Below are 21,530 nucleotides of genomic sequence, written 5' to 3' on the forward strand. Positions count from 1 at the left end.
TCTGAAATGGCTGTAAACTTTTAGCTTCTTATTTGTAAATCTTCAAATTTTGAGACACGAACTTGTAAATCTTCAAAATTTACCAATTAAGTTAACATACTAACAAAATTAAGGATTGTCAAAGGGTGGTCTAATATCTCCATAGATCTGTCTATGAGTTCTATATTCAGAAAAGAAAACTCCAGCCCAAAGATGATGCCAGACATATATTCATTGAGCTTTGAAGATCTTTAAACATAAAAGAAACAGCCACTTCATGTATCTTCAGACACTAACAAGAAATTTTTGTTGAACTAAGTAAATCCTCAGACGCTCGATTGTACACCAAAATACCAACAAAAGACAAACACATTTTTTTCTTTTCAGGAACACATGTGAAAATTCCGACCGTTGCATAGGTATGCTTTCCCGGCTGCTCAATCAGTAGCTTTCCGCCTCATCAGATTTTGCATATCAAGTGCATTGATTTTAGCAGCCAGTATGAAATCATTCTCAGTCAATCCACCTGCAAAATGCAAATAATATAGAAAAGTTATTATCATTTGCAGTATATGTAACACACAAAATTGGTTTTGAAGAAGTTCTTGTAAGTTGATTCTCTAGCTGACAATTTTTTTAAATTGGTGCAAAATACGGTAAATTCAGTATTCGGCTGGTCAGATTTATACAGCAATAATTCTAACACCACTGAAAAATTCAAGCATACTAGTCTCTATATAAGCCGTAAATCAAACAAATTTATTGGTCCGGAATCAGGTCTAAACTCAGACAAATTTGAGTCAAGTAGCCACATTAAGTAGAGCATCATTGTGCTACATGAATCTTTTCCTTCTTTTTTTTTGAAATAATATGAATCTTTTCCTAGGTATAGCAAGAATTGTCAAAATATTGGTTGAATACAATCTTTTCCCCATGACATTGCAGGTACAAGGAGATTTAAAATTAATAATATAGAAGTGATCACCAAAAGGAAGAACATGAAAACCTCCACCCCCAGAGAGAATCTAATGTACAATATAAGATAAGTAAATACATAACATTACTTCATTCGTAGGATGCCCTTACCAACTGCATGTGTCCAGATCTCAATGGTCACATTGTTCCATCCAACAAGATGAAGGTCGGGATGATGACCTGCAGCAAACACATTATTGTTGCTAATCTAAATTAGTTATGTTCTAAATTATTTCAACTTAAATTCATCCTATATATATATATATATATATATATATGCAGGGAGCTAAAAATCAGAAAAGAGGTTTAAGATACCTTCTGCTTCTGCTACATCAGCTATGAGCTTAAACATTTCCATTCCTTTTGTGAAGGATTTAACTCTCCATGACTTTTTCAGTTTCAACAAACCACTTTCACTCACCATATTCCATCCATCCACCTGAACCAAATACATACCTTAGAGAGGAAACACATATACTGTAGGTGATCAATACACGGTGAACCACAAACCTTTGGGAGTAAATTACTTGCCGATTCTTCAGTCATAGGTCGCATATCCTTTGAGGAGCACGGCACACACTTCTTTGTTGACAAATCTAATGCAGCCGGAAAACCGTCAGATAAGGAAATAAAATTTACTATACAATGAAGTATCACAATGCTAGTATTAACAAAATTTGATACTAAGCATCAACAACCAGTCGGATATTAGATAAGATGGCCCACAGATAAAGTCCGCAAAACCAATTAGTATGTTCCTTCCTTATAATGAAAAAGAGCCTCTATATATTAGACACCAGAAAAGTTTATTAAGGAGCAGAGAAAGAAAAAACAGAGATTCAAGCCATAAGAAAGAAGAGGGGAGGAACAACTTAGAAGGATATCCCAATTGCAATATACAAACTATGACACATTCATTGCATCTATTCTTTCACTAACTATCAGAGAGAAAAGTACAGATTGCTAAAATGGTAATACCAATAAGTGACATTACCCACCAGTAGGAGACATGTGTACTCCTAACTGCCAAAGTAGTACAGGGAGTAATTTTTTTAACTTTGATGATAAAGGTCTTGATTAAGCATATCTTAAAGTTGTAAAACAGGTATGGGAGATTTAGAACAGCCAAGGTAATAAACTTTGACAGACTAATAGATCACCGAGTTGCTCAAAATGGGACCTTAATAAGTTTTCCATCTCGTGCACTAGGGATTGCACAGTAGAATGATTAGTCTTTCCACGCTATACTTTTACAGGAATCTAAAATTCGTGAACGAATGTGTATGAAACAATGACATGAAAATGGGTTTCAGAGGATTATATCAAAGTAATGGGTTTCCTAGTTGCATCTCATTATCAAATCAAAAATGGTGAATTGAATGAAAGGTCCACACGCACCTTGGCCAGTGCAAAAAGTTCTAAATCCAGAAACTGAGTTTCTACCGGATGACACCCTCACATTGTTCTGAAGTATCTCATAAACTCGGCTACTGGAACTGTATTTTAAGTACAGAATTCATTCTCACAACTCAAGAAGGGAAGTACTAAATTACAAAAATCCACATTTTGAAAGAAGAAAGGTGGATGCACACTGCACAGACAGCACAGCCATTAAATTAAACAAAAACAGAACGAAACGAAAACGAAAACGAAAACAGATTCTTTCCCCATAAAATTGAAGGCAGTCCATTACATGGGTTGGATAGAACACACCAATAGTACAAGACACAGCGGACACAGATTAACAAAATAAAACCCAATATTCTTTTTTTTTCTTTCTCTCTAGTCTTCATATTCACATTGATCAGAATGGAGAAGAACCACACTGATCCCACACAAAAACAAAAATCCAAAGATCATTTTTTTTTTCGGGTCTGATTAAACATTAGCTGAACCCAAAAGCTAAACATCAAGGCCCAGATATATAAGTCCAAAACCAAATAAAGGGCATGCAGGGAAGTACCGTCCATGAGCTCCAAACAGGTTCTGAAACACTGATACTACTGCTACCTGAGAAAAACATATTCAAATTTCACAACCAAATTTAACCACACCAATAATTCCAGAGAGAGAGAGAAAGAGGGCACCTTTGGAAATGGAAGCTGTAACATCCGACTCATGAATATCGGGCTGTTGGGTTTCTCTGTAGCGGTTACAAACGGAGGGCAAATGTGTTGCATTTAACAAAAAAGTTGTGGTCATAAATATAAATAACTGAACTTTTGGGGTCCTTTCGTAATAACGAAAAGTTTAGTGGTGGGTTTTGTGAATCGCGGGGAAGGTATTTATACGTGTCATGGAAACCATAAATTTTCGCTTTCGTCTTCTTCGTTTCTCAGAGAAAACTGTTTCTCCGAACAAAATGGTTAGTTTAGTTTTTTCTCTCACTCTCTCTCTCTCTCTTTTTCTCTCTCTTACTTTATATTATATATAAATTTGATTTGATGTAGTAATTTCTAGGGTTTATGGTTTGGTGCCACGTTTGTGTGAGATTAATTGATCTGTTTGCGATTGAAGAAATCGGACTCGGATCCGAGTTCGTTTGAGCCGGATCGTGCAGATCTTGAAACGACGACGTAATTGGAATACGAATTGTTGGAGATAAATTTGTGTGTGCATGCATTGTTGGATCGGAAACTAAGAAATTGATGATAAATTCACAAGCTTTAATTGTTTGTTTTTGTAAATTAATTGATGCTGAGAAATAGAATGATGCAGTGTAATTTAGGGTAAAAAAAAGGGGTCGAATTTGACGTGTTTATGTGGAATTGAGCTGCCATTGCCGACTGTGGTTGACATGGTTTTGGTGTTTGTTTGTTATTGTTTGATTGATGGTGTTATGGGAACGAAGAACAGAGTAGTTTGTGCAGTCGCAATGTTAGATGTGGAAATATCTCTATTTCCTTTACATAGCCCTAGGCTAGAAGTCGTGTCTGGTACCAAGAAATTTTGCCAATTCTGTTGCTTGTTTGGCTGGTCTTGGTGGAAGCATTGTTGGACTTGGTGTTTCGGTCTATTGTAGGTGGTGGTGTGAATCACATTTTACGTAACTTGGAAGAAATAACTGACTTGTGACTTTGAAAAGCAATGTGTTAAAGAATCAGCTAATGTAAACTTTTACACTGTTGGAGGTGCGATACACAGTTACGTGCCCCTGATAAGCATGAATCAGTAAGATATCTGACCCTAATTGGACGTTGCTAGGGTGTATCTTCTAGTATTGGTACTGCTAAAATAAGTTGCTGCATTGATCTTATTATGTTTCAAGCCTTTGGCACTCTCTGAACTCTTCATTGGATGTTTTTTGTAGGAGTCATGCCCTACCATAAAGAACATCCTCCTCCTAGATTCTGAAGGAAAACGTATAGCTGTCAAGTATTATTCAGAGGACTGGCCAATGAATAGTGCAAAAGAAGCTTTTGAGAAAACCGTTTTCACTAAAACTCAAAAGACAAATGCGCGGACAGAAGGTAATTTGTGCTTTAATTATTTATGTTTATGTTATATGAGTATCGTCAAATTCATTCAACTCTTGTGAATTTCTACTCCTTTGCATGAGGTATTCTATTGTTTTGAATCTTTAATTCTTGACACCTTCATATTAACTTCCTGCTTCTTCGAGTGCAGCTGAGATAGCAATGTTTGAGAACAGCATAGTAGTTTACAAGTTTGTTCAAGACCTTCACTTTTTTGTTACCGGGGGTGATAATGAAAATGAGCTCATTTTAGCCACAGTTCTTCAGGGATTTTTTGATGCAGTTGGAATTCTCCTCAGGTTGTTCTCACATCCTCTGTGTGTAGACAATACTAAAAAGTAGTCAGATTTTGATAATCATTTTGGCTTGCTTTTGTCCAGAGGCAATGTGGACAAAAAGGAGGCACTTGAGAATTTGGACCTCATTCTACTATGCCTTGATGAAATTGTTGATGGCGGGTGAGTTATAACCTTCATGTGAATAAACGTTGTTAGTGTTATTCAGGTATTTAAATTTCCAGGGTTCAGCTCAGCATTTTTACTAGTAGAACTGAAGATTTTGCATGATATAACAATGAAGGTAATGATGCGTAGTGCATGTTAGGATGTATTGCATCTCAATTTGAGATTGCTGTTCCCAGTCTACTAGCTGGGGTATAGTTGTGGGTATTGGCTGTACTGTTTGGTAGGCAGGGGGGGTTCATCTGTGGCTGTTTTTTAGTTCATGCTGACATGGGAGATTTGAATATCAGGGGAATGCCACTAGTTGAAGAATTTGTTGATTGCCATGTTTTCTGTGGTTGCTATATTTTTGAGATCTCACTTTTGCATGTATCCTTGGTAGTGTGTTTTTGGTGGAAAGGTATTTATCAGTGTGTTTTCTTGCCTAAGCTTGGTTACTTTTTGTGGTTTACCTTTCGTTGTGCTCATATTTCTTTTTCAAATCATACCCCACTATACAGGAGAGGGTAACAATTGCTACCTGGACTTAACATGTTCTTTTTTGCACAGCATTGTTCTTGAGACCGATTCAAATGTTATAGCAAGTAAGGTTGCGAGTCATAGTATTGATTCTGGAGCTCCGTTATCTGAGCAGGTATATCAATTTCTCTTCTTGCATGCCTTTCCTATCCCTGTGACAATATCTTTCATAAGTCTAAATCAGACATGAAAAGCAAATCTAGTTAACAACTAGACTATACTAACCATATTGTATATTGATTTATATATCTTGTTTTATTTACAGACAATAGGCCAAGCACTTGCTACTGCACGTGAACATTTTGCAAGATCTCTTCTTAAGTGAGTGGATGAAAGGAGAAGCCTGGAAAGAACATCAGTCAAATATTTTCTTATCCATTAGGTGTACTGGCTTATAGTATCGCATTTGCTAAAATTGTGTACTGTCAGAATTTATCACTTCCTGCTGAATTCATCTCCTCTTATAGAACTCAAACGATTTAGACATCAGAACAATTGGGGTAAAAGGTTCAGAATTCAAGTTATGGATTTGTGATACTGAGTTACATGTTTTGCTGAGTTGAATGTGAGCATCACATGGGTACTTGAGAATGTTTCTATCAATATATGGGAACCATTACGAGATGTTTAATGCCAAGTTACGGTGGTTCCACACATCCAATTGTATTGTAGTCACTGGGGAAGCAGAACATCTTCGTTTAACCTCATGTTGGTAGGCATTTCAAATCTAAAATCCATTATTCATAAAAGTTATTTTGGATAGGGTTAGAAGTTAGATATAACAGAAAAGTGATATCTGAAATCTAGATTAAATTCAAACTTACAAATACAACTATTCAAGAACATAAGATTTCGATCATCTATTTTGTTACCGTATCACTAGGAACCATTCTCAATCTGCCCACAGCTACAATAATGAAAGACCTGCAGTATTTCCTTCCAACTAGAAGTTATCAAGACGAGAGCTTGGTGCAAAATGTACTTCCGACATTGTAAACTACTCAATGAGGATATAATTTGCGTTACGTGCAAATGCATCTCCCATTGTTGGGGGTAAATTATTCCGAGCCACATTTTTACGAACCAGGGCATGAGTCTCTGCCTCGTGCTGAAACATCTGAACCAACTCCTGAAGCTCCATCTTTCTAACTTCAACTTGCTCTCCAGCAATAGGCTGTTTCAACCCAAGGTAAAGCAACCCAAGTAGAATTAGCACGATTCCAATAAAGAAGAGAACAGCTGAAAATACGCCGAATGCATATGGTGTATTGTTTGCTCCAGGCATTCCATCAACATTGATTCCAAAAAGCCCAGTGATGATGGAAAGTACAAGGCCACAGCCACCAAAAACAGCAAGATTATGTGTTACTCTAAGGCTTCTGTCCTGGATTAACATTGAAGAGAGGATGAAATCAACAGTTAATACTAATTAGAAATAAATAAAGTTCCAATATATTTCATGTTATTGTTTGTGTACACAGACCTGCAACCATGCACGAACAGTGCTCTGCATCACATCCTGAATTGTAAATAAGCGGCCACGAACTGCTTCTTGCTCCTCAATCATTTCTCTTGTGCTCTTTCTTATTTTCTCCAACAAGCTTCTTGTAGTATTTCCTCTCAAATGTTCAATAAGCTCAAACAAAATCTCCTCTCTTGCATGAAGTGACCACTTTACTCTGATGACCTGCAAAGGGAATTTCCAGGAAATCAATCAATTTTGTTGACGTTTTAACTTTGAAGGACAGTCAAACAAAAAGTGATTAGTGACTGTTCTTAACATAAATATCACTGGGACTCAGTTTTTCCACTTCAACAGTCAAGGGAAAAGAGGTCACTAATAAATAGAGACACAACATACCATATAGTTGCTAAAGGTTAGTTTGTCCAAAATGTAGACATAAACAGAGTATATGGGTAAAACCATAGTGCACTATGTTGGAATCAATGGCATCCAAATATATTCTAAGAGACTAAACATTTACTGTAAGTCTTATGTGTGAATCAGAAATCATGTAACAGTTAACCTTAGAAATCATGCTCAAATCCAATATTCATTTCCTAATAACTCAGCATCGGCAGTAAAAGGAATGCAGGATTTAGTCATCACTATATCACTAAGATTCCAAAAACTCATAGAAGCCTTATTCTTACTAGGAGTTGATTTAAAAGTTCAGAGGTTTCTTTATTTCAACAAAAAAATAATAATAATAATAAAATAAAAAAAGTGTGAAGGTTTCTTTATCACTTTCACTAATCAAACTTGCATTGTTTTGTGAGAAGGACATCCGAGCAGAATAGAGTTGGCCCGAATTGTCTTTAGTTATTACTATATTTTAAAGCAATGTCAGTTGATGTGCAGAGGCTATTTCTCATATTTAGTGCTTTACTAGCAAAGAGATGTAACATACCTGTCTCGATAACTTTCTGATTTCTTGGTTGAGAATTATGCTAAAAAGATTCAAATCTTCATGGTTTCTCCTATTCATTGAGGAAAGAACATCTATTAGTCATAGACCAAGTAGTATCTACTTATTACTTAATGAGATAGTATCACTTTATGAGGACTTGTATCTAAGGAAGAACCTGTTCATAAACTTCAATTCAATCTCATCTGCGGCACCAAATATGGACTTGCGGAATAGCCTGAAACAACCAACACATCGAAGAGACACTGAAGGAAATTAGAAAATGGGGAGTCTAAAATCCATTCTGAGATAAATGAACCAACTTTCATGTTAAACAAACTAACCACCGCTGCTGAAAGACGATATTAAAATGTCCAAATCAATAGCATAAATAATTAAAGTGTCTGCTTTTACATATTGCATAAACTGAACTGTAATTGTGTCTTTGTGTGCATGGGGGAGCATTTGGACACATACCATTTCAAACCCAATGCATCATTTTTGAATGCATAGATTGAAAGGGGGAAAAGAGAAGAAAGCATTTCACATGATTCACTGTATATTGGAACACAAAAGCTAGCAGGCATGAGCCTAGACAAATAATTGATGTAGCATTTTTAAAAGTAGTATCGTAAGCTGAACCATATACAATCAATAAATATCAACATTACCTATCATCCCATCGAGTAAGGCGGCTAGTTAGATGTGCTATGACTTCATGCACTGTTCTTGGTACATTATAGCCTCCAGTCGAAAGAAGTTCCTAATCAGAGCAAAGACAAAATGGAATAAGTATGGCATTACAATAAGTTATTAAGTTGCATGAACAATAAATCATAACTCAGTCCAAAATCAAGGCCATTGAAGGGAAATTTATTAAGCACAACCTGAACTTCTGTGATGCCCAACACATTTATACTTGATACAGGCCCTTTCACATGCAAAGCAGTTACAAGGAAGTTTTGTGCTTGCCAGGAACGAAGTACAATGGGTATATCATCCTCGTCAACAAATGGATTACCAACTGACTGTCCCAAGAGCTCAAATAACAACCCCCCAGAAACTCTAACTGGGACCTGAATAGAAGTACAAAGCATGATCAATAAACAAGGAAACAAGAGCTCACACAAGTTTAAGTGAAAGCCAAATTCATTCTCAAGATTGATAAATATAGCTCATTTATGAGAGGGCTCAATTTTGTTACACTTCACCTCTGTGGATCCACTTGCAGGATTCACAAGTATTAACCAATATATATAAACCTCAAAGATATACCAACTAAAGGTCTACTTTCCCTGATGTCATGAATCATGAAATAAGGGGAAAAAAGAGAAGAGGAGAAGACAAAAGAAGAGACTAAGATGCTTTGTGCATATTTTCAGTACAGAGCTTATTGCCTCTTCTAGCAGTCTAATGGTGAGGAGTTAAGACCCTCTCAGGCTTTCACCCAACCCACCACATTAACAATCGCCACAAGGAACATTCATTTTATTGGCTTAGAAAGCTAAAGTTCAAGTGTAAGATGATCCTAACAGTTCATAAAATTATTGGTAGTTTCTAAGTATAAAACTTTCTATATGCAATGGCCATACATCACAAATCACAATAGGGGTGAACCCTCTCGGGATCCTACAAGCCACCATCCGTAGTTAAGGCAATTCAATCCCAGGTCTACTTTTTTATTACAAGAGGCTTAAAACTAATTCTTCCAAGTAAATAGCAATTCCATATATGTAAGATGCACTTTACCTCATATAAAAGGTGTTTCATCCTGTCACTAATCAGTCGACTTTCATCTCTTAAAGCTAAACTGACAGCAGGATGTAGCCACTGGGCATTACGGAGCCAATTATCAACTGAGGGGTGACCTGCAGAGACATGGCACCACCAAACAGGCCCCACTGGACGCTCCCAATATGGAGCTGCTAAGTCTGCAACAGTGAAGTCATCTTCATCATCAATCCCAAACTGTTGAGAATCCCAACTGGCATCAGGTTGCACAGTTTGGACGATTTCTGAAATTCTAGCCCACCCAATTGGCACCCAATGATCAGCCACTCTTTCACCATCATGAGCTGGGCTGTATTTGTAATCACCACTTAGGGACTTGTTCCTATCATGTATTGGGGAAGAAGACTCTTGAAATCCTTTAGAAGGAACCCGCAGCTTCTCATGGTCACCAACATCTGTATGTTGTCTGCTTAGGATTGTTGAGCCAGATTGCAAACCACTTGGTTTCTTTCGGCCTCGAATGAACTCAAAAGCACAGATAAGCCCATCTGTCCAAAGTTCACTTCCAGGCATGACATCTTTACTATAACCATTCTTATGGCCATCTGGTTTCTTCGGCTTATTGCTACCGGGATGAGAAATGTTGTCACCTGTGTTACCCTTGTTGCTGTTTTCCATCTACACATACACACACAGTTAACAAACCAGCTACTACTCTCAAGACCTCAGGCAGAATGGTACTGACAAAAAACAATTTCTATTTCCCTCAGCAAAAGAAACCAAGATGCTGAAAAATTGCTGATCAGAGACAGAGTTAAGCTGAAATTGCTGATCACAGCCCAAAAATGCAGTGTGTGAAATCATCAGATTCAAAACATGCCTGTATTATTACTTCAGAGATATCGACTAAGCCGAAATATAGGCATTTAGCACACCATTGATGGTAAAAATTCTAACTTGCCAGTTCTTGGTATCAGAAACTTAACCCAGAATGCAAACTTGAAGCAAAGCAGTTCACCTTCATTTCTTACCATTTCACATATTAACAATTCATAAAAAAAAAAAAAAAGCTAAACTTTACCCATAATCAAGAAAAGCTAAAGAACCCAGAAAAGAAAAAGTTATGTCTAATAGTCTACCTTAAAACTCAGATGAAAAACGAAATGATGACCTTGATGAGAAGAAAGGTATACTCAAGAAAAAAAGGAAAGGGTTTGTTATGCGTTGTAGAATGAATGAATGAATGAGTGAATAAATGAAGAATCAAGATTACAAGTGTAAAGAGAGGAGGGAGGTTACCGCGGAAAGAAGGTAGAGTGATTCTGAAAGAAACTGCCATATAAAGTGAAGGCCTTTCTCCACTGACACAATGCTTAAAGTTGTATGCTTTAAAGCGTAGGAAGCTGCAACTACCTGATTGGGATTTGCGGAGCACTGTGGGAGCTTCTTGTTTGGTAAAGATTAGAGACACTGTGACACAAAATCTCTGTGCTGTTTTCTTATGGTATCACTTTCACCCATAACAATTTTTTTTTTTTTTTTTTTTTTTTTTTGTGGATGGTTGTTCCTGTATCAAAGATGTTACTTAAACTTTTTGGTGGGAGTTATGTCGACGATGATTTTTCGAACTGGAGATTTTTTTTTTTTTTTTTTTTTTGAAAGGGGTTTGGAACCCAGCCTAGCTGGGAGGCTCAGCCCCACGCCCGGTTCCATTTATTATATTAATAGTAGAGTTTTGCAACGGGGGGGACATAAAACCTGAACCCCGTGCTACAGGAAAACAAACACAATAGTCCTCGTAGAGAACGTCCTGAATAATAGCAGGAGTCTCATCTAACCAAACATCATCCATAAAACCAACACTAGCAAGGTGAGCAAGTCTATCTGCAACACCATTTGCTTCACGGTAAATATGTCGAATTCTAACTGATTGAAAAGCAGTCAGATACTCCTTACAATCATCTAAAACTCGACTTACCTCAGAGAGATTCATCCCTCCGCTATTGAGCGAACTGGAGATTTTTAGCAATGAATATTCGTGGATAAAAAGTAGGAGATTTAAACGAACAAAAATTCATCAGCAAAAAGTGTAGTTTTATTTTGGGTGCGGCTATTGTCACCACACTAACTACTTTCTTCACCCTATAAGTTTTCGATTTATTGAAAGACTAAAATACCATAATATAAAATTACAATAAAGAACAATATCTTATTAAAAATTATAATATGTTTTCCTTATTACACCCTACAAAATACGTACTTAAAATTCATTCTTAATCTCTTCATTCATCATTAAACCTTAACGCTTTATTTCTTAACATTCATCATCTTCAATCATTCTAACAGAAAAAGAATTTGACACACGAAGGAAGCCAAATAAAAAAAAAATACAAGTTAAACCCTTGTATTATTGGAAAAGGGTATTTTGAGAACTGTAAAAGGGTGAACTCAGTAGACTTAAAATAAAAAATATATATGTATGGTAAGAAGAGAATTTAGGGTGAAGAAAGTAGTTACTAAGGTGGCATAGCCGCACTCTTTATTTTTCTTTTTCTGTAGGAGCCTGATATGCCGACGAAATTTCACCGGATGTGAGACTAAATTTCGTTGGCTAAAGGTGCCCGGTATTATTTTACTTTTTTATAAGAGCCCTATACCAACGTAATTTCGTTAGGTTGGGGACTTTGAGGGATGACAACTTCATTGGCAGCGGGTGTACCAATTTTAGCATGGGAGGCCTATTTTTGTTAGCATAAGTGTATCACTTTTTTTTTTTTTTTATGGGAAACTTTTAGCAATGGTTTAGTCGGTGGCTAAGGTGTGTTTGATTCATTCAACTTTTCATGGGAGGCCTTCTCTGAAGAAAAAAAAATGTCAGTAGAGGTTGGGAGGATTCAGAGCACCAACGTGCATTTGCACTAAACATGAATGGATGGTTAAATTACATCATTACACTTTTCAGTTATTAAAAAAAAAATTGATTATAAATATTAAGGATTGAGATCATCTAATAAGTGTTGGGTCACTTACACCATCGGTGCATAGAAGAATTTCCAGTAGAGGTGTGATAGTTGTATTCGAGAAAGGTGCATCATTTTTCTATATGAATTTTCGAAAGCCACATTGCGCCCTTGCATTACAACATATAGAATGACGCATCTTTTTAAACCGCTTGTAAATTTCTTAACCCCATTTTGCGTCGGAAAGTTAGTTTTCACACTTTGTGGGATGACAAAGTATGGACATGAGAGGAATTCACATGGAGCACATGTGAGGAGTATGGACAGGCTTTATGAAGACAACAAGTGAGAATTTAGGTATGAATGGCAACAGATATGTCACAACCTACCAAAGAAAACCAAACAGCGTCATGTTTTGGGCAGCAGAAGTTTCTTAGCAACTCTTTTTTCAAAATAGAACAGTTCGAAGTACTTCCTTTTAACCCAGATGCAAATAGTGACGTCTCAGCAACATCCATTTTTATATTGCCACTACAACCCTTGTTTCTATGTTTGGAGGAATGCATGGACAAAATGAGAGCAAAGTGTCACCTCCTTGAGAATTAATGATCCAGACTTGGAGACTTGTATTCAAAGCAAAACATAATTTCACTATAAGAAAGGCGATGAAAGAGGATGAAAGAGAAACGAAACAGGGCATAGTATAGTACTTCACTAATCCAAATTAGCACACTGTGTTCCTACGTTAAGAATGACAGGAAAAATAAATATCTAGAATACAACCTCAGTGGCACAGGGCAGCAGCCAGTCCAGGTCTCAATTATGACCAAATAATGATACATGATGATTATTAAGAGGCCTAATGCCTCTGATTGGCCACTTTCAAACTCAGTATGAGACCCTGAAAAACCTGGAGGTGACTGGAGATTAGTAGCTGTTTTGCCATAATTGTTGAGACTGCTTAGAAGGTTGTCCCTGTGAGCCACCCAGGGATGCGTCCCTTGAACTTTGCTGTTGATGATCGAGGGACATCCCTGTCTGAGAATGATAGAAGTTCGGGTAGTTTAGAGCTCCAGCAAATTGCTGCGACGGTTGCTGGGTTTGCCGGAAACCAGCATGCTGTTGATTCTGCCCCTGGAAGCTGTAATAATTGCTGGCTGGAACAGCAGGCATTGCTCGGGAACCAGGTCCGTGAACCCACATGCCTGAGTTGTCATTCTGAGAAAAGGGCATAAAAATTAACATTTACAATAAAACATAAGAATGGGGCAATAAAAGAATACGACAAATAAAAATAATGTGTGGATACATAATCATTCTTCTGGTCAACCATGTGACAGAATACTTGGTCGCTAATCGTTGGATCTATTCCAATGGTGTTTTTCTGTTAAATGAGATTTTTGAAAGTAAAGGAGTCTGGTGATCTGACTTTTCTATAGTTTATCTGGTTTCTTTTCCAGCGTTGGATTATATCCAACTCTGTGGACGACCAAGCATTGTTTAAAAGAACAAAAGCCAAGCACTAATGTGAGATGGGTAAAACAAAATTACCTGCTGAAGTGACATCAAATGGTTACTGTCCTTGTACTGAGAGCTTATAACATCATCATAACCAATTGTTGTACCGGTAGGTGCCGACGGTGGATTCAGAGGAAAGTTTCCTCCAGGAATGTTACTTGAACTACCAAACCCATAACCAGAGGGAATATTAGCAGACTGGGGCAAACTGCTGACAGAAACACTATTTTTATACTGTGGAAGAACTGCAGCCAGCGACTGATGGTATGTGCTGTTACCAGCAAAAGCTTGCTGGAATGCTGATGGCATATATGTGTAGCTCTGAGGCAAGAAAGGATAACCAATCATGTTGGAAAAATGTCCCAAAGGAAGACTAGGTTGAGAGTAAGGGTGCAACAGCTGTTGTGGAAGAGCAGGTCCAGTCGCGACACCAGCACCAGGTAGGGTCTGTTGAGTAGGTTGAGCAGAAGAGATACCACCTGCCCTCAAAGCCTGCATTTACAAAAAAATAATTGGAAGAAAAATTAGATCTCTAATGTGTCATAATTATGAACTGTTTTACTTGTTTAGTTTTTTGTTTGTTTAATATATTAAACTAAGTTCTATTCAGGCAGTCAATTCTCTGACATTTACTATTTCAACTTATTGTCATCAACAAGTTCATGGTATAAATATCATCTTCCAGAAAATACTTCAACTGAGATAAATAGGCATGTCAGCAAGATTAAAATTAATGATAATAAAAAATGATCCTATTCCTGGTTTCCTACTATAATCTACAATTCTTCATGATAATTTGCTAATCTGATTCTATTGAAAACAATATTATCCAACTGAACTAATTCTCTGAACTAGCAGCAGAAAGGAACACATGTAAATGCATCGGCCAGAAATGAACATTTTCATTATCCAGATTTACCATGCATGGGCGAAGTTTGAAAACAGATATCTTCCATAATATTAGGACATGTGCAAAAAACACATAAAACACAAACGACTACATGTCACATATAAGTTACAATCATAACAAATGCAGAAGGTATTGACTTCAAATCACAGATGAAATGCAATCCAACAAGAGAGGTAAGGAGAAGGGTTTGAATATAAATATTTCCTAGACCTATCTATAACTGAACCATATAACCAAATTTATTTAAATTAATTCAATCACAAACAGGATCTGGTTACACCAAATATAAGCCTTCATCTAAGAACAAAAAATACCACATAGATTCAGCCAACTTGACGTACTTTGACAAAAGAATTTACATCGAGCCATAAGGATCTCAATTAAAAGTGATTCATATTAACTTTTTCATTGCACAATAGTAACTTGCATCTGGAGTATAAAAACTTTTTCTTGAAAAAATATTGGTTTCAATGTACCAAACAAACAATAGCATATACAATAAAAGGGAAGTCACCTCTGGCATGGACATGGTGGGACCGCTGATGGAAGAAGGCACATTGCTATATTTTGTAGGCATAGATTGTGTCACAGGGAAAGGTGAGTATGGAAGATCCTCCCTTACATTCTGAGCATTTGAAGCCAATAGAGTGCTAGGCAACGAATTCGTATATCCCTGCTGAAAAGAGAATACACAAAGTGAGATTCAACTAGATCAATAAACTCCTAATCCACCTAAACATGGAGTATTCAAAGGAAAACTCGCATATCAAAAAACTCATATTCCACCTACTCCTGCATCACTACATGACAAATGCGCATACCAAATGAACCAAATACAACTGAAAGTATAAAGAAAATAAAGGATAAGCTGCATGATCCCTATATTTTCCCAGTTTAGCTTTTTCACTGCAGATTTAACAAACAATGTGTCTTTTGGTATTTCTTTCACAAACCTCAACAGCACCATGCATGCACCATTTGATTCCCTAACTTCTAATCCACGTCTGTGATTAAAGTGCACATGCCCCGAACATACATTTTCTAGCAGTAGCAATTAGTGTCGTCATAAAACCAAGAAGGCAGGAACCGTTACAAATCTAGTATTGCAGTTAATCTAAAAGACTAAGAATTTGACATCTCCAAACACAGTATATTGTTTGGCCAAGAACTGATCATGTGAGGTTGACTCAATTTCTAAAACTATTGACGATTCAAAATAAATAAATAAATAAACGTCATAGTTTATCAATTACCATCACACTTGAAAAGGGAGCATTGTTTTGTACTTGTGAGCTCTGTGGGTGAGAAAATGCCATATTCAATTGTTGGGAGCTGTCATATGCAAATCCAGGTGCAGAAGGAAAAGTATATTGAATGCCCTGACCAGCTTCAGGGGTTTCCTGTTTTAAGACCTCTGGTTGTGACACTGAAGGAGAATCATAATCTCCAGCACTGGCCCCAGTTCTATGAACCAAACTTCCATCAGAGGTATTTATGAGATGCTCATCTCCATAGTAGTCGGGATTTCTGCAAGAAAACATATTTCTTCAAATGATGTTAAACAACCAACTTCTAAAACCACAGGCAATACTCTCTATAGGACATACCTAGCATCTGAGTGCCCGACTGCAGAAACATCTACTGCTACAGATGTCTCTTCCAAGTCACTTTTCACTGGATGGGAGCTCGAAAGATCAGGCTCAGGGCCGGATCGGAAACTTCCAAAGCTCAAGTGCAAGCAGTCTGGAGTATGAAGTTGTAGGTGATTTGGAATGACTACAGGGGGAGGGTTCTCGTCTTCAGGTGGTGCTCCCCTATCATCCTTCTGTAAGTCAAGCTGCTGCAAGTTTGCAGCCACTGATGAAGCATCATGCTCAGCTGAAAAGCAAAAGGCAAAACAAAAAAATTAAAAAAAAAAAAACACAGAATAAGCATTCATAGGACAAATTGATTAACGTCTATATTGAACCATCCTGATTCAAAAATACTAGCTTCGCAGCAATGTTACAACTGAATTTCCCACAAGAATAGACCTCCTAAATAATTCATCCCAAAATATTCAATGCTTGTGCTATTCATCTTATACAATCACCTAGCCATATATATTCAAAAAGCAATGGTTAAAAAGCCCTTAAAAGTGTGATTTTACCATTCTATAATTAACACTCATATAGAAATAATATGGTTTGGGAATAAAGAGACAGGGTTGACTAAAAACAAAGCATCATATTTACCTTCATTATCCTCAAGGTCATGTCTCTCTGGATGGTAGGAATTGATATCCTCATACAAGCTATCATCAAAAGCAGATGCAGTTGCCGAGTTATCTTCTTGCACATTTCTACCGGAAACAGAAGTAGGTCCATCATGGCTTGTATTCAGTGCCTCGACAGAACCATCATCTTCCGTCTCAACCTCATCTAGTTGGGATTTTATATGCTGATTAGCTTTATCCAAGGGCACGCTAGATGAATTAGCATAGAGCTCAGAATTTGCAGGTGCCCCTAAAATGGAGGACATGCTAACACCTGGAGGATGCTCAATCAAGGGCCACTCATCAGCCAAGGGCTCAGTCTGCGATGAATTTGAATTGTATCCTGCTGCAGGAGGTGCCCCTGAATCATGATGATTGACACTATAAGTTGGGGGTGCCTTGGCTTGCGGCCTACCCTTCTTAACAATGTCAGCCATTGAAACTTGACCTGGCACCCCTCCCCATGCAGACTGATATCCAGTGGAAGGCTGTGAGGATGAAGATATTCCATCATCACCTACTGACATAATTTTATTTTCAGCTGCCACTGGATCACTGCAACACATATAACACATAAATGAGCACATAGATGCTATTGAGAATATACATACCCATGATTTCAATGCATATCCAAGAACAATGAAAGTAACAAAAAAAATTCACAAACTATAGAATTGAGTCATAACAAGTTACAAGTTAAGAGATCACCTGTGATTTACATATCAACACTCGAGACATAGAAAAGGCTTAATTAGAGAATTGAAATGCCATAACAAGTTAAAGATTAACAGCATCTGTATGATTTACTTATCAAAACTCAAGACAAAGGAAAGGCTTATTTTAGTAACTTCCAGTGCAAATGTAGCACATCCCCAAGCCATTGAACAGATGCAAGTTCGAAATGCCATCAGTTTGATATTTTAAAGTTATAACCTGTAGGATGGAGGTCGTCGGCTCAAGTTATATCCAGTTGTGCCAGCTGCAGAAGAGGAAGAACCTGCATAGGCAGGTGTTCCATTTTCCTTTCTGTACGCAGGTCTACCATGCAAAGAACCAGACTCTGAGGGAAAAAGTAAAAGAATAGATGAGTTGATACTCGGTTTATTAAGGCTTCACATCAATTTTTCAAACTCTTTAAAGAAAATATCATCCATTAAATTGTCATGGCCACATACCATTTGTGCTAAAGTGGTTTGATCCGCCACGTGCAGCATAACGATCACCACCTCTACCACCATGATTTGAAATATTAGCACCGCGAGACCTAGAATCCGTTGGCTCCTTACTCTGCAGCAAAATGACAGATAGATAGAGGTGAGAAAAGGATACAAAGACCATGACAGCTCTATTTTCATACATTATAATATCAAACCATGAAGACAGCACTGCTGGGAGGTAAATGACAATGATCACTTCAAACGATGCAAATTGCATAAGTTTAAACACTTTCAAAAGGCACGCACCTCCTTTTTCTTCTCTCGTTTGCTCTTCACTTCATGGAAAGGATCTACACAAGCAATAAGCTTTAGATTAGACATAAATTTCAGCAAAACATGTTCGCTCTGAGACATGTAAGACACAACATACAAGAAAGCAAACTGCGGACAACAGATCATATTTCAACTGAGATTTCTCCAACTTCAATAACATAAAAAATAAAGGTTTTACACTTCTGCTATTAGCATTGGATTAATAAGTTTCTCAAATTGGGCAAAACGTAAAACCAAAATCCAATCTTGCAAAGTAAACATAAACCTCAAATAGTATGAAACTGTCAATGAAAATATGACAGAGCGCAGAACATGAAGATTAACGGTGAAACAAAATTTCACAGCTGACCGAAAACCTAAAACCACAAAACCCAAAAGTCGAAAAACAAACTGGAGAAAGAAAGTTTGGACCTTGAGCTAGGAGACGATTAACGGCTTCATTAGGGTCCATGTTACAGTCTTTAAGCATAGCATAGATCTCCTGCTCAGTGCAGTTATTGACTATCTCTTTCAAGCTCTGAACCATCTTCCGGGACCCAGCTGGTATTCCCGATATTCCAGTATTGCCCTTCCCATTGCCGCCGCCTCTCCCGCTCATTCTCTCTCCGCCGCGGAAAAGAAAAATAAGCCCCTCCTCCGTCAGATCTGACGAGTCCGCCGAGACGGCTCTCTGGTTTAGGTTTTTCTCTCTGGGGTTCCGCCGCGGACAAAAAAAGGAAGACGAAGACGAAGAAGAAGAAGAAGAAGAAGAAGATAAATATCCCAAACTCTCTTCTCTCCCTTTTTGCTTCCGAAAACCCTCGCTTTCTTCTCTCTCTCTCTCTCTTCTTTTGCTTTGCAACTCCTCTGCGAGTGCCAATTCTTTTTTATTGTTTCGGTTTTCGCAAAAATTGAAACCACCCGCGGTTATTAATTTCTTTTACTTAAATGTTAAAACCTAGTGTGATTAGGCCATCTGTTTTCCCAATTTTGTCAGAGTTTTCTATAATTTTTCTATATTTTTTTGGTAGGTATTTTGTTTTGCTGTGAACTCGTGGACCGTTACGTTGAATGAAAAAGTAGATGGAGCGGTCAAAAGTTAAGGAGCATCTTTATACTCCGAAACATGACAAGGAGTTTCTTTCGATAAAAGAGACTCAGCAGTGGGGTGGGATTAAATTACGATCAAAAGAATGGACGAAAGTGAGTCATGCTCAAAACGTGCGAGAGTCTGTCATCACTGGGGTAGCATTAACTATAGTGGAGAGAGCTGAGTTTTACGAGGGGGCACTAATCCAAAAAAGTTGAGTCACGATCAAAAAGTAAAAGAGACTCGGGACCGGGGTAGCATTGATTATAGTGGAGAGAGTTGAGTCTTGGGAAGTAGCATTAACCGAAAAAAGTGAGTCAGGTTCAAAACATATTGGTGAAAATTTTATAGTGCAAGGTAACTTTTTTTCTCGTAAATTGTTACATTTAATAAAAAAGTAGATCAATTGCGGTTAAAAGATAAGGAGCATCTTTCAATCAAGCATCTTATACTCCAAAACATGACAAAAATTTCTGAGAGTAAAAGAGACTCGGCACTTGGGTGTGATTAATTACGGTCAAAAGAATCGACGAAAGTGAGTCAGGCTCATAACGTGCGAGAGTCTGTCATCACTGAGGTAGCGTTAACTATATTGGAGAGAGCTGTACAAGGTAGTACTAATCGACGAAAGTGAAGTCACAATCGATACGTAAAAGAGACTCGGGACTAGGGTAGCATTAATTATAGTGGAGAGAGCTGAGTCTTGGAAAGTAGCATTAACGACAAGAGTGAGTCAGGTTCAAAACGTATTGGTGAAAAATTTGTTGTTTAAGTTCACTTTTTTTCTCGTATACTGTTACATTGAATAAAAAAGTAGATCAAGCGGTTGAAAGATAAGGAGCTTATGTGGTTGAGCATCTTATACTCTGAAACATGACAAAAGTTTCTCAACGTAAGAGACTTAGCACTAGAGTAGCATTAATTACAATCAAAAGAATGGAATAAAGTAATTTAGGCTCAAAACGCGCAATAGACTCTCATTGCTGAGGTAGCATTAACCATAGTGGAGAGAGCTGAGTCTTACAAGGTAGTGGGGTCACGCTCAAAATGTATAAGAGACTCAGCACCGAGATAGCATTAATTATAGTGGAGAGAGCTAAGTCTTGTGAAATATCATTAACCAATAAAAGTGAGCTAGGTTCAAAATATATTGGTCATTAGGATAGTACCATTGTCCACAATACACCCAGTGGTGCTACAATTATCATTACAACATAACCAAAATCCCAATGTTACAAGAATTGTAGAAGGATCCACCCATAAAAGTAATAAGTTATTGTTTAGGCACGGTACGTACACCAACATTACTAACGTCAAGGAGACAGTCCCAATTATCTGTAGTTTTGAGCTTGAATATACTCTTGGAACCAAATTGTAGCTAATATCACCACATAAAGAGCACTTGAATCATTCACTTTTTATAATAACTTGTTCAATGACTTCGATATGAATCAAACAAAAATCACCATAGTGCAAAAGTAACACAATATAATCGTTGAGAAATACAATATGTAAAAAGTAAATATATCTCTACATCAAGGGCAAGATCACCATTACACAATAAAATTTAGAATTTGAGAATCAACTTTAATACTCGTTATTTTCACTTTTCACCGTTCTATTTATCATCCTCCTCCTCCCCCCACTAGCAAAACAACCCTAATGAAAAGAAAGCATCCGTAATGGTCACATTAGCAAACTTCTAAAACCAAAATTGGCCATAACCCTAACTCCAATAGTCATCATTACTATATTCCAAAAATAAAGGCAGCAATTCTAA

At 37.3% G+C, this 21,530-nt stretch overlaps 4 protein-coding genes across 6 annotated transcripts; 1 reads left to right on the plus strand and 3 right to left on the minus strand.

The window, feature by feature from the left end:
• Positions 1 to 165: 165 nt before the first annotated feature.
• On the minus strand, positions 166 to 3,146 carry LOC133729329 (pterin-4-alpha-carbinolamine dehydratase 2, mitochondrial). The gene is made up of 7 exons (XM_062156833.1): positions 3,042 to 3,146; positions 2,918 to 2,964; positions 2,353 to 2,450; positions 1,465 to 1,550; positions 1,270 to 1,393; positions 1,066 to 1,134; positions 166 to 505 (listed from the first exon to the last, which is right to left on the minus strand). Exons 1-7 carry the CDS (start codon positions 3,132 to 3,134, stop codon positions 417 to 419), a joined length of 606 nt encoding a protein of 201 aa, XP_062012817.1. The 5' UTR covers positions 3,135 to 3,146; the 3' UTR covers positions 166 to 416.
• Positions 3,147 to 3,235: 89 nt separating this feature from the next.
• LOC133729330 (coatomer subunit zeta-1-like) lies at positions 3,236 to 5,968 on the plus strand. Its single transcript, XM_062156834.1, has 6 exons — positions 3,236 to 3,319; positions 4,265 to 4,424; positions 4,582 to 4,729; positions 4,811 to 4,888; positions 5,441 to 5,525; positions 5,676 to 5,968. Exons 1-6 carry the CDS (start codon positions 3,251 to 3,253, stop codon positions 5,733 to 5,735), a joined length of 600 nt encoding a protein of 199 aa, XP_062012818.1. The 5' UTR covers positions 3,236 to 3,250; the 3' UTR covers positions 5,736 to 5,968.
• A 235-nt stretch (positions 5,969 to 6,203) lies between these two features.
• LOC133729328 (uncharacterized) lies at positions 6,204 to 11,037 on the minus strand. Of its 2 annotated transcripts, none has more exons than XM_062156831.1 (8): positions 10,849 to 11,037; positions 9,568 to 10,227; positions 8,706 to 8,894; positions 8,490 to 8,581; positions 7,997 to 8,056; positions 7,822 to 7,891; positions 6,894 to 7,097; positions 6,204 to 6,794 (listed from the first exon to the last, which is right to left on the minus strand). In XM_062156831.1, exons 2-8 carry the CDS (start codon positions 10,225 to 10,227, stop codon positions 6,408 to 6,410), a joined length of 1,662 nt encoding a protein of 553 aa, XP_062012815.1. In that variant the 5' UTR covers positions 10,849 to 11,037; the 3' UTR covers positions 6,204 to 6,407. The 2 variants fall into 2 exon arrangements, with proteins under 2 accessions (XP_062012815.1, XP_062012816.1); XM_062156832.1 differs by lacking the exon at positions 10,849 to 11,037 and adding an exon at positions 10,689 to 10,830.
• A 2,148-nt stretch (positions 11,038 to 13,185) lies between these two features.
• Positions 13,186 to 19,529, minus strand: LOC133729331 (uncharacterized). Of its 2 annotated transcripts, none has more exons than XM_062156836.1 (10): positions 19,093 to 19,529; positions 18,655 to 18,698; positions 18,367 to 18,478; positions 18,125 to 18,251; positions 17,172 to 17,746; positions 16,545 to 16,815; positions 16,191 to 16,464; positions 15,452 to 15,610; positions 14,061 to 14,519; positions 13,186 to 13,727 (listed from the first exon to the last, which is right to left on the minus strand). In XM_062156836.1, the coding sequence occupies exons 1-10, from the start codon at positions 19,277 to 19,279 to the stop codon at positions 13,437 to 13,439; spliced, it is 2,499 nt and encodes an 832-aa protein (XP_062012820.1). In that variant the 5' UTR covers positions 19,280 to 19,529; the 3' UTR covers positions 13,186 to 13,436. The 2 variants fall into 2 exon arrangements, with proteins under 2 accessions (XP_062012820.1, XP_062012819.1); XM_062156835.1 differs by having other exon boundaries at positions 15,452 to 15,613; positions 19,093 to 19,528.
• Positions 19,530 to 21,530: the final 2,001 nt, after the last annotated feature.

This window comes from Rosa rugosa, chromosome 2 (assembly GCF_958449725.1).
Source record: "Rosa rugosa chromosome 2, drRosRugo1.1, whole genome shotgun sequence".
Classification (NCBI taxonomy): Eukaryota; Viridiplantae; Streptophyta; class Magnoliopsida; order Rosales; family Rosaceae; genus Rosa; species Rosa rugosa.

Excerpts from the sequence above, each read along its gene's own strand:
- LOC133729328 (XM_062156831.1), bottom strand. The coding sequence starts at position 10,227 with ATGGAAAACAGCAACAAGGGTAACACAGGTGACAACATTTCTCATCCC. Across the intron at positions 7,892-7,996 it reads GAATTGAAGTTTATGAACAG|GAGAAACCATGAAGATTTGA; the intron begins GTTCTTCCTTAG and ends CTCAATGAATAG. Across the intron at positions 6,795-6,893 it reads CTGTTCGTGCATGGTTGCAG|GACAGAAGCCTTAGAGTAAC; the intron begins GTCTGTGTACAC and ends ATGTTAATCCAG.
- LOC133729329 (XM_062156833.1), bottom strand. The coding sequence starts at position 3,134 with ATGCAACACATTTGCCCTCCGTTTGTAACCGCTACAGAGAAACCCAAC. Across the intron at positions 1,394-1,464 it reads CAAGTAATTTACTCCCAAAG|GTGGATGGATGGAATATGGT; the intron begins GTTTGTGGTTCA and ends TATTTGGTTCAG. Across the intron at positions 506-1,065 it reads GATCTGGACACATGCAGTTG|GTGGATTGACTGAGAATGAT; the intron begins GTAAGGGCATCC and ends TGCATTTTGCAG.
- LOC133729331 (XM_062156835.1), bottom strand. The coding sequence starts at position 19,279 with ATGAGCGGGAGAGGCGGCGGCAATGGGAAGGGCAATACTGGAATATCG. Across the intron at positions 16,816-17,171 it reads TGACCTTGAGGATAATGAAG|CTGAGCATGATGCTTCATCA; the intron begins GTAAATATGATG and ends TTTGCTTTTCAG. Across the intron at positions 14,520-15,451 it reads CCACCATGTCCATGCCAGAG|GCTTTGAGGGCAGGTGGTAT; the intron begins GTGACTTCCCTT and ends TTGTAAATGCAG.
- LOC133729330 (XM_062156834.1), top strand. The coding sequence starts at position 3,251 with ATGGAAACCATAAATTTTCGCTTTCGTCTTCTTCGTTTCTCAGAGAAA. Across the intron at positions 3,320-4,264 it reads CTGTTTCTCCGAACAAAATG|GAGTCATGCCCTACCATAAA; the intron begins GTTAGTTTAGTT and ends TGTTTTTTGTAG. Across the intron at positions 4,889-5,440 it reads GATGAAATTGTTGATGGCGG|CATTGTTCTTGAGACCGATT; the intron begins GTGAGTTATAAC and ends TTTTTTGCACAG.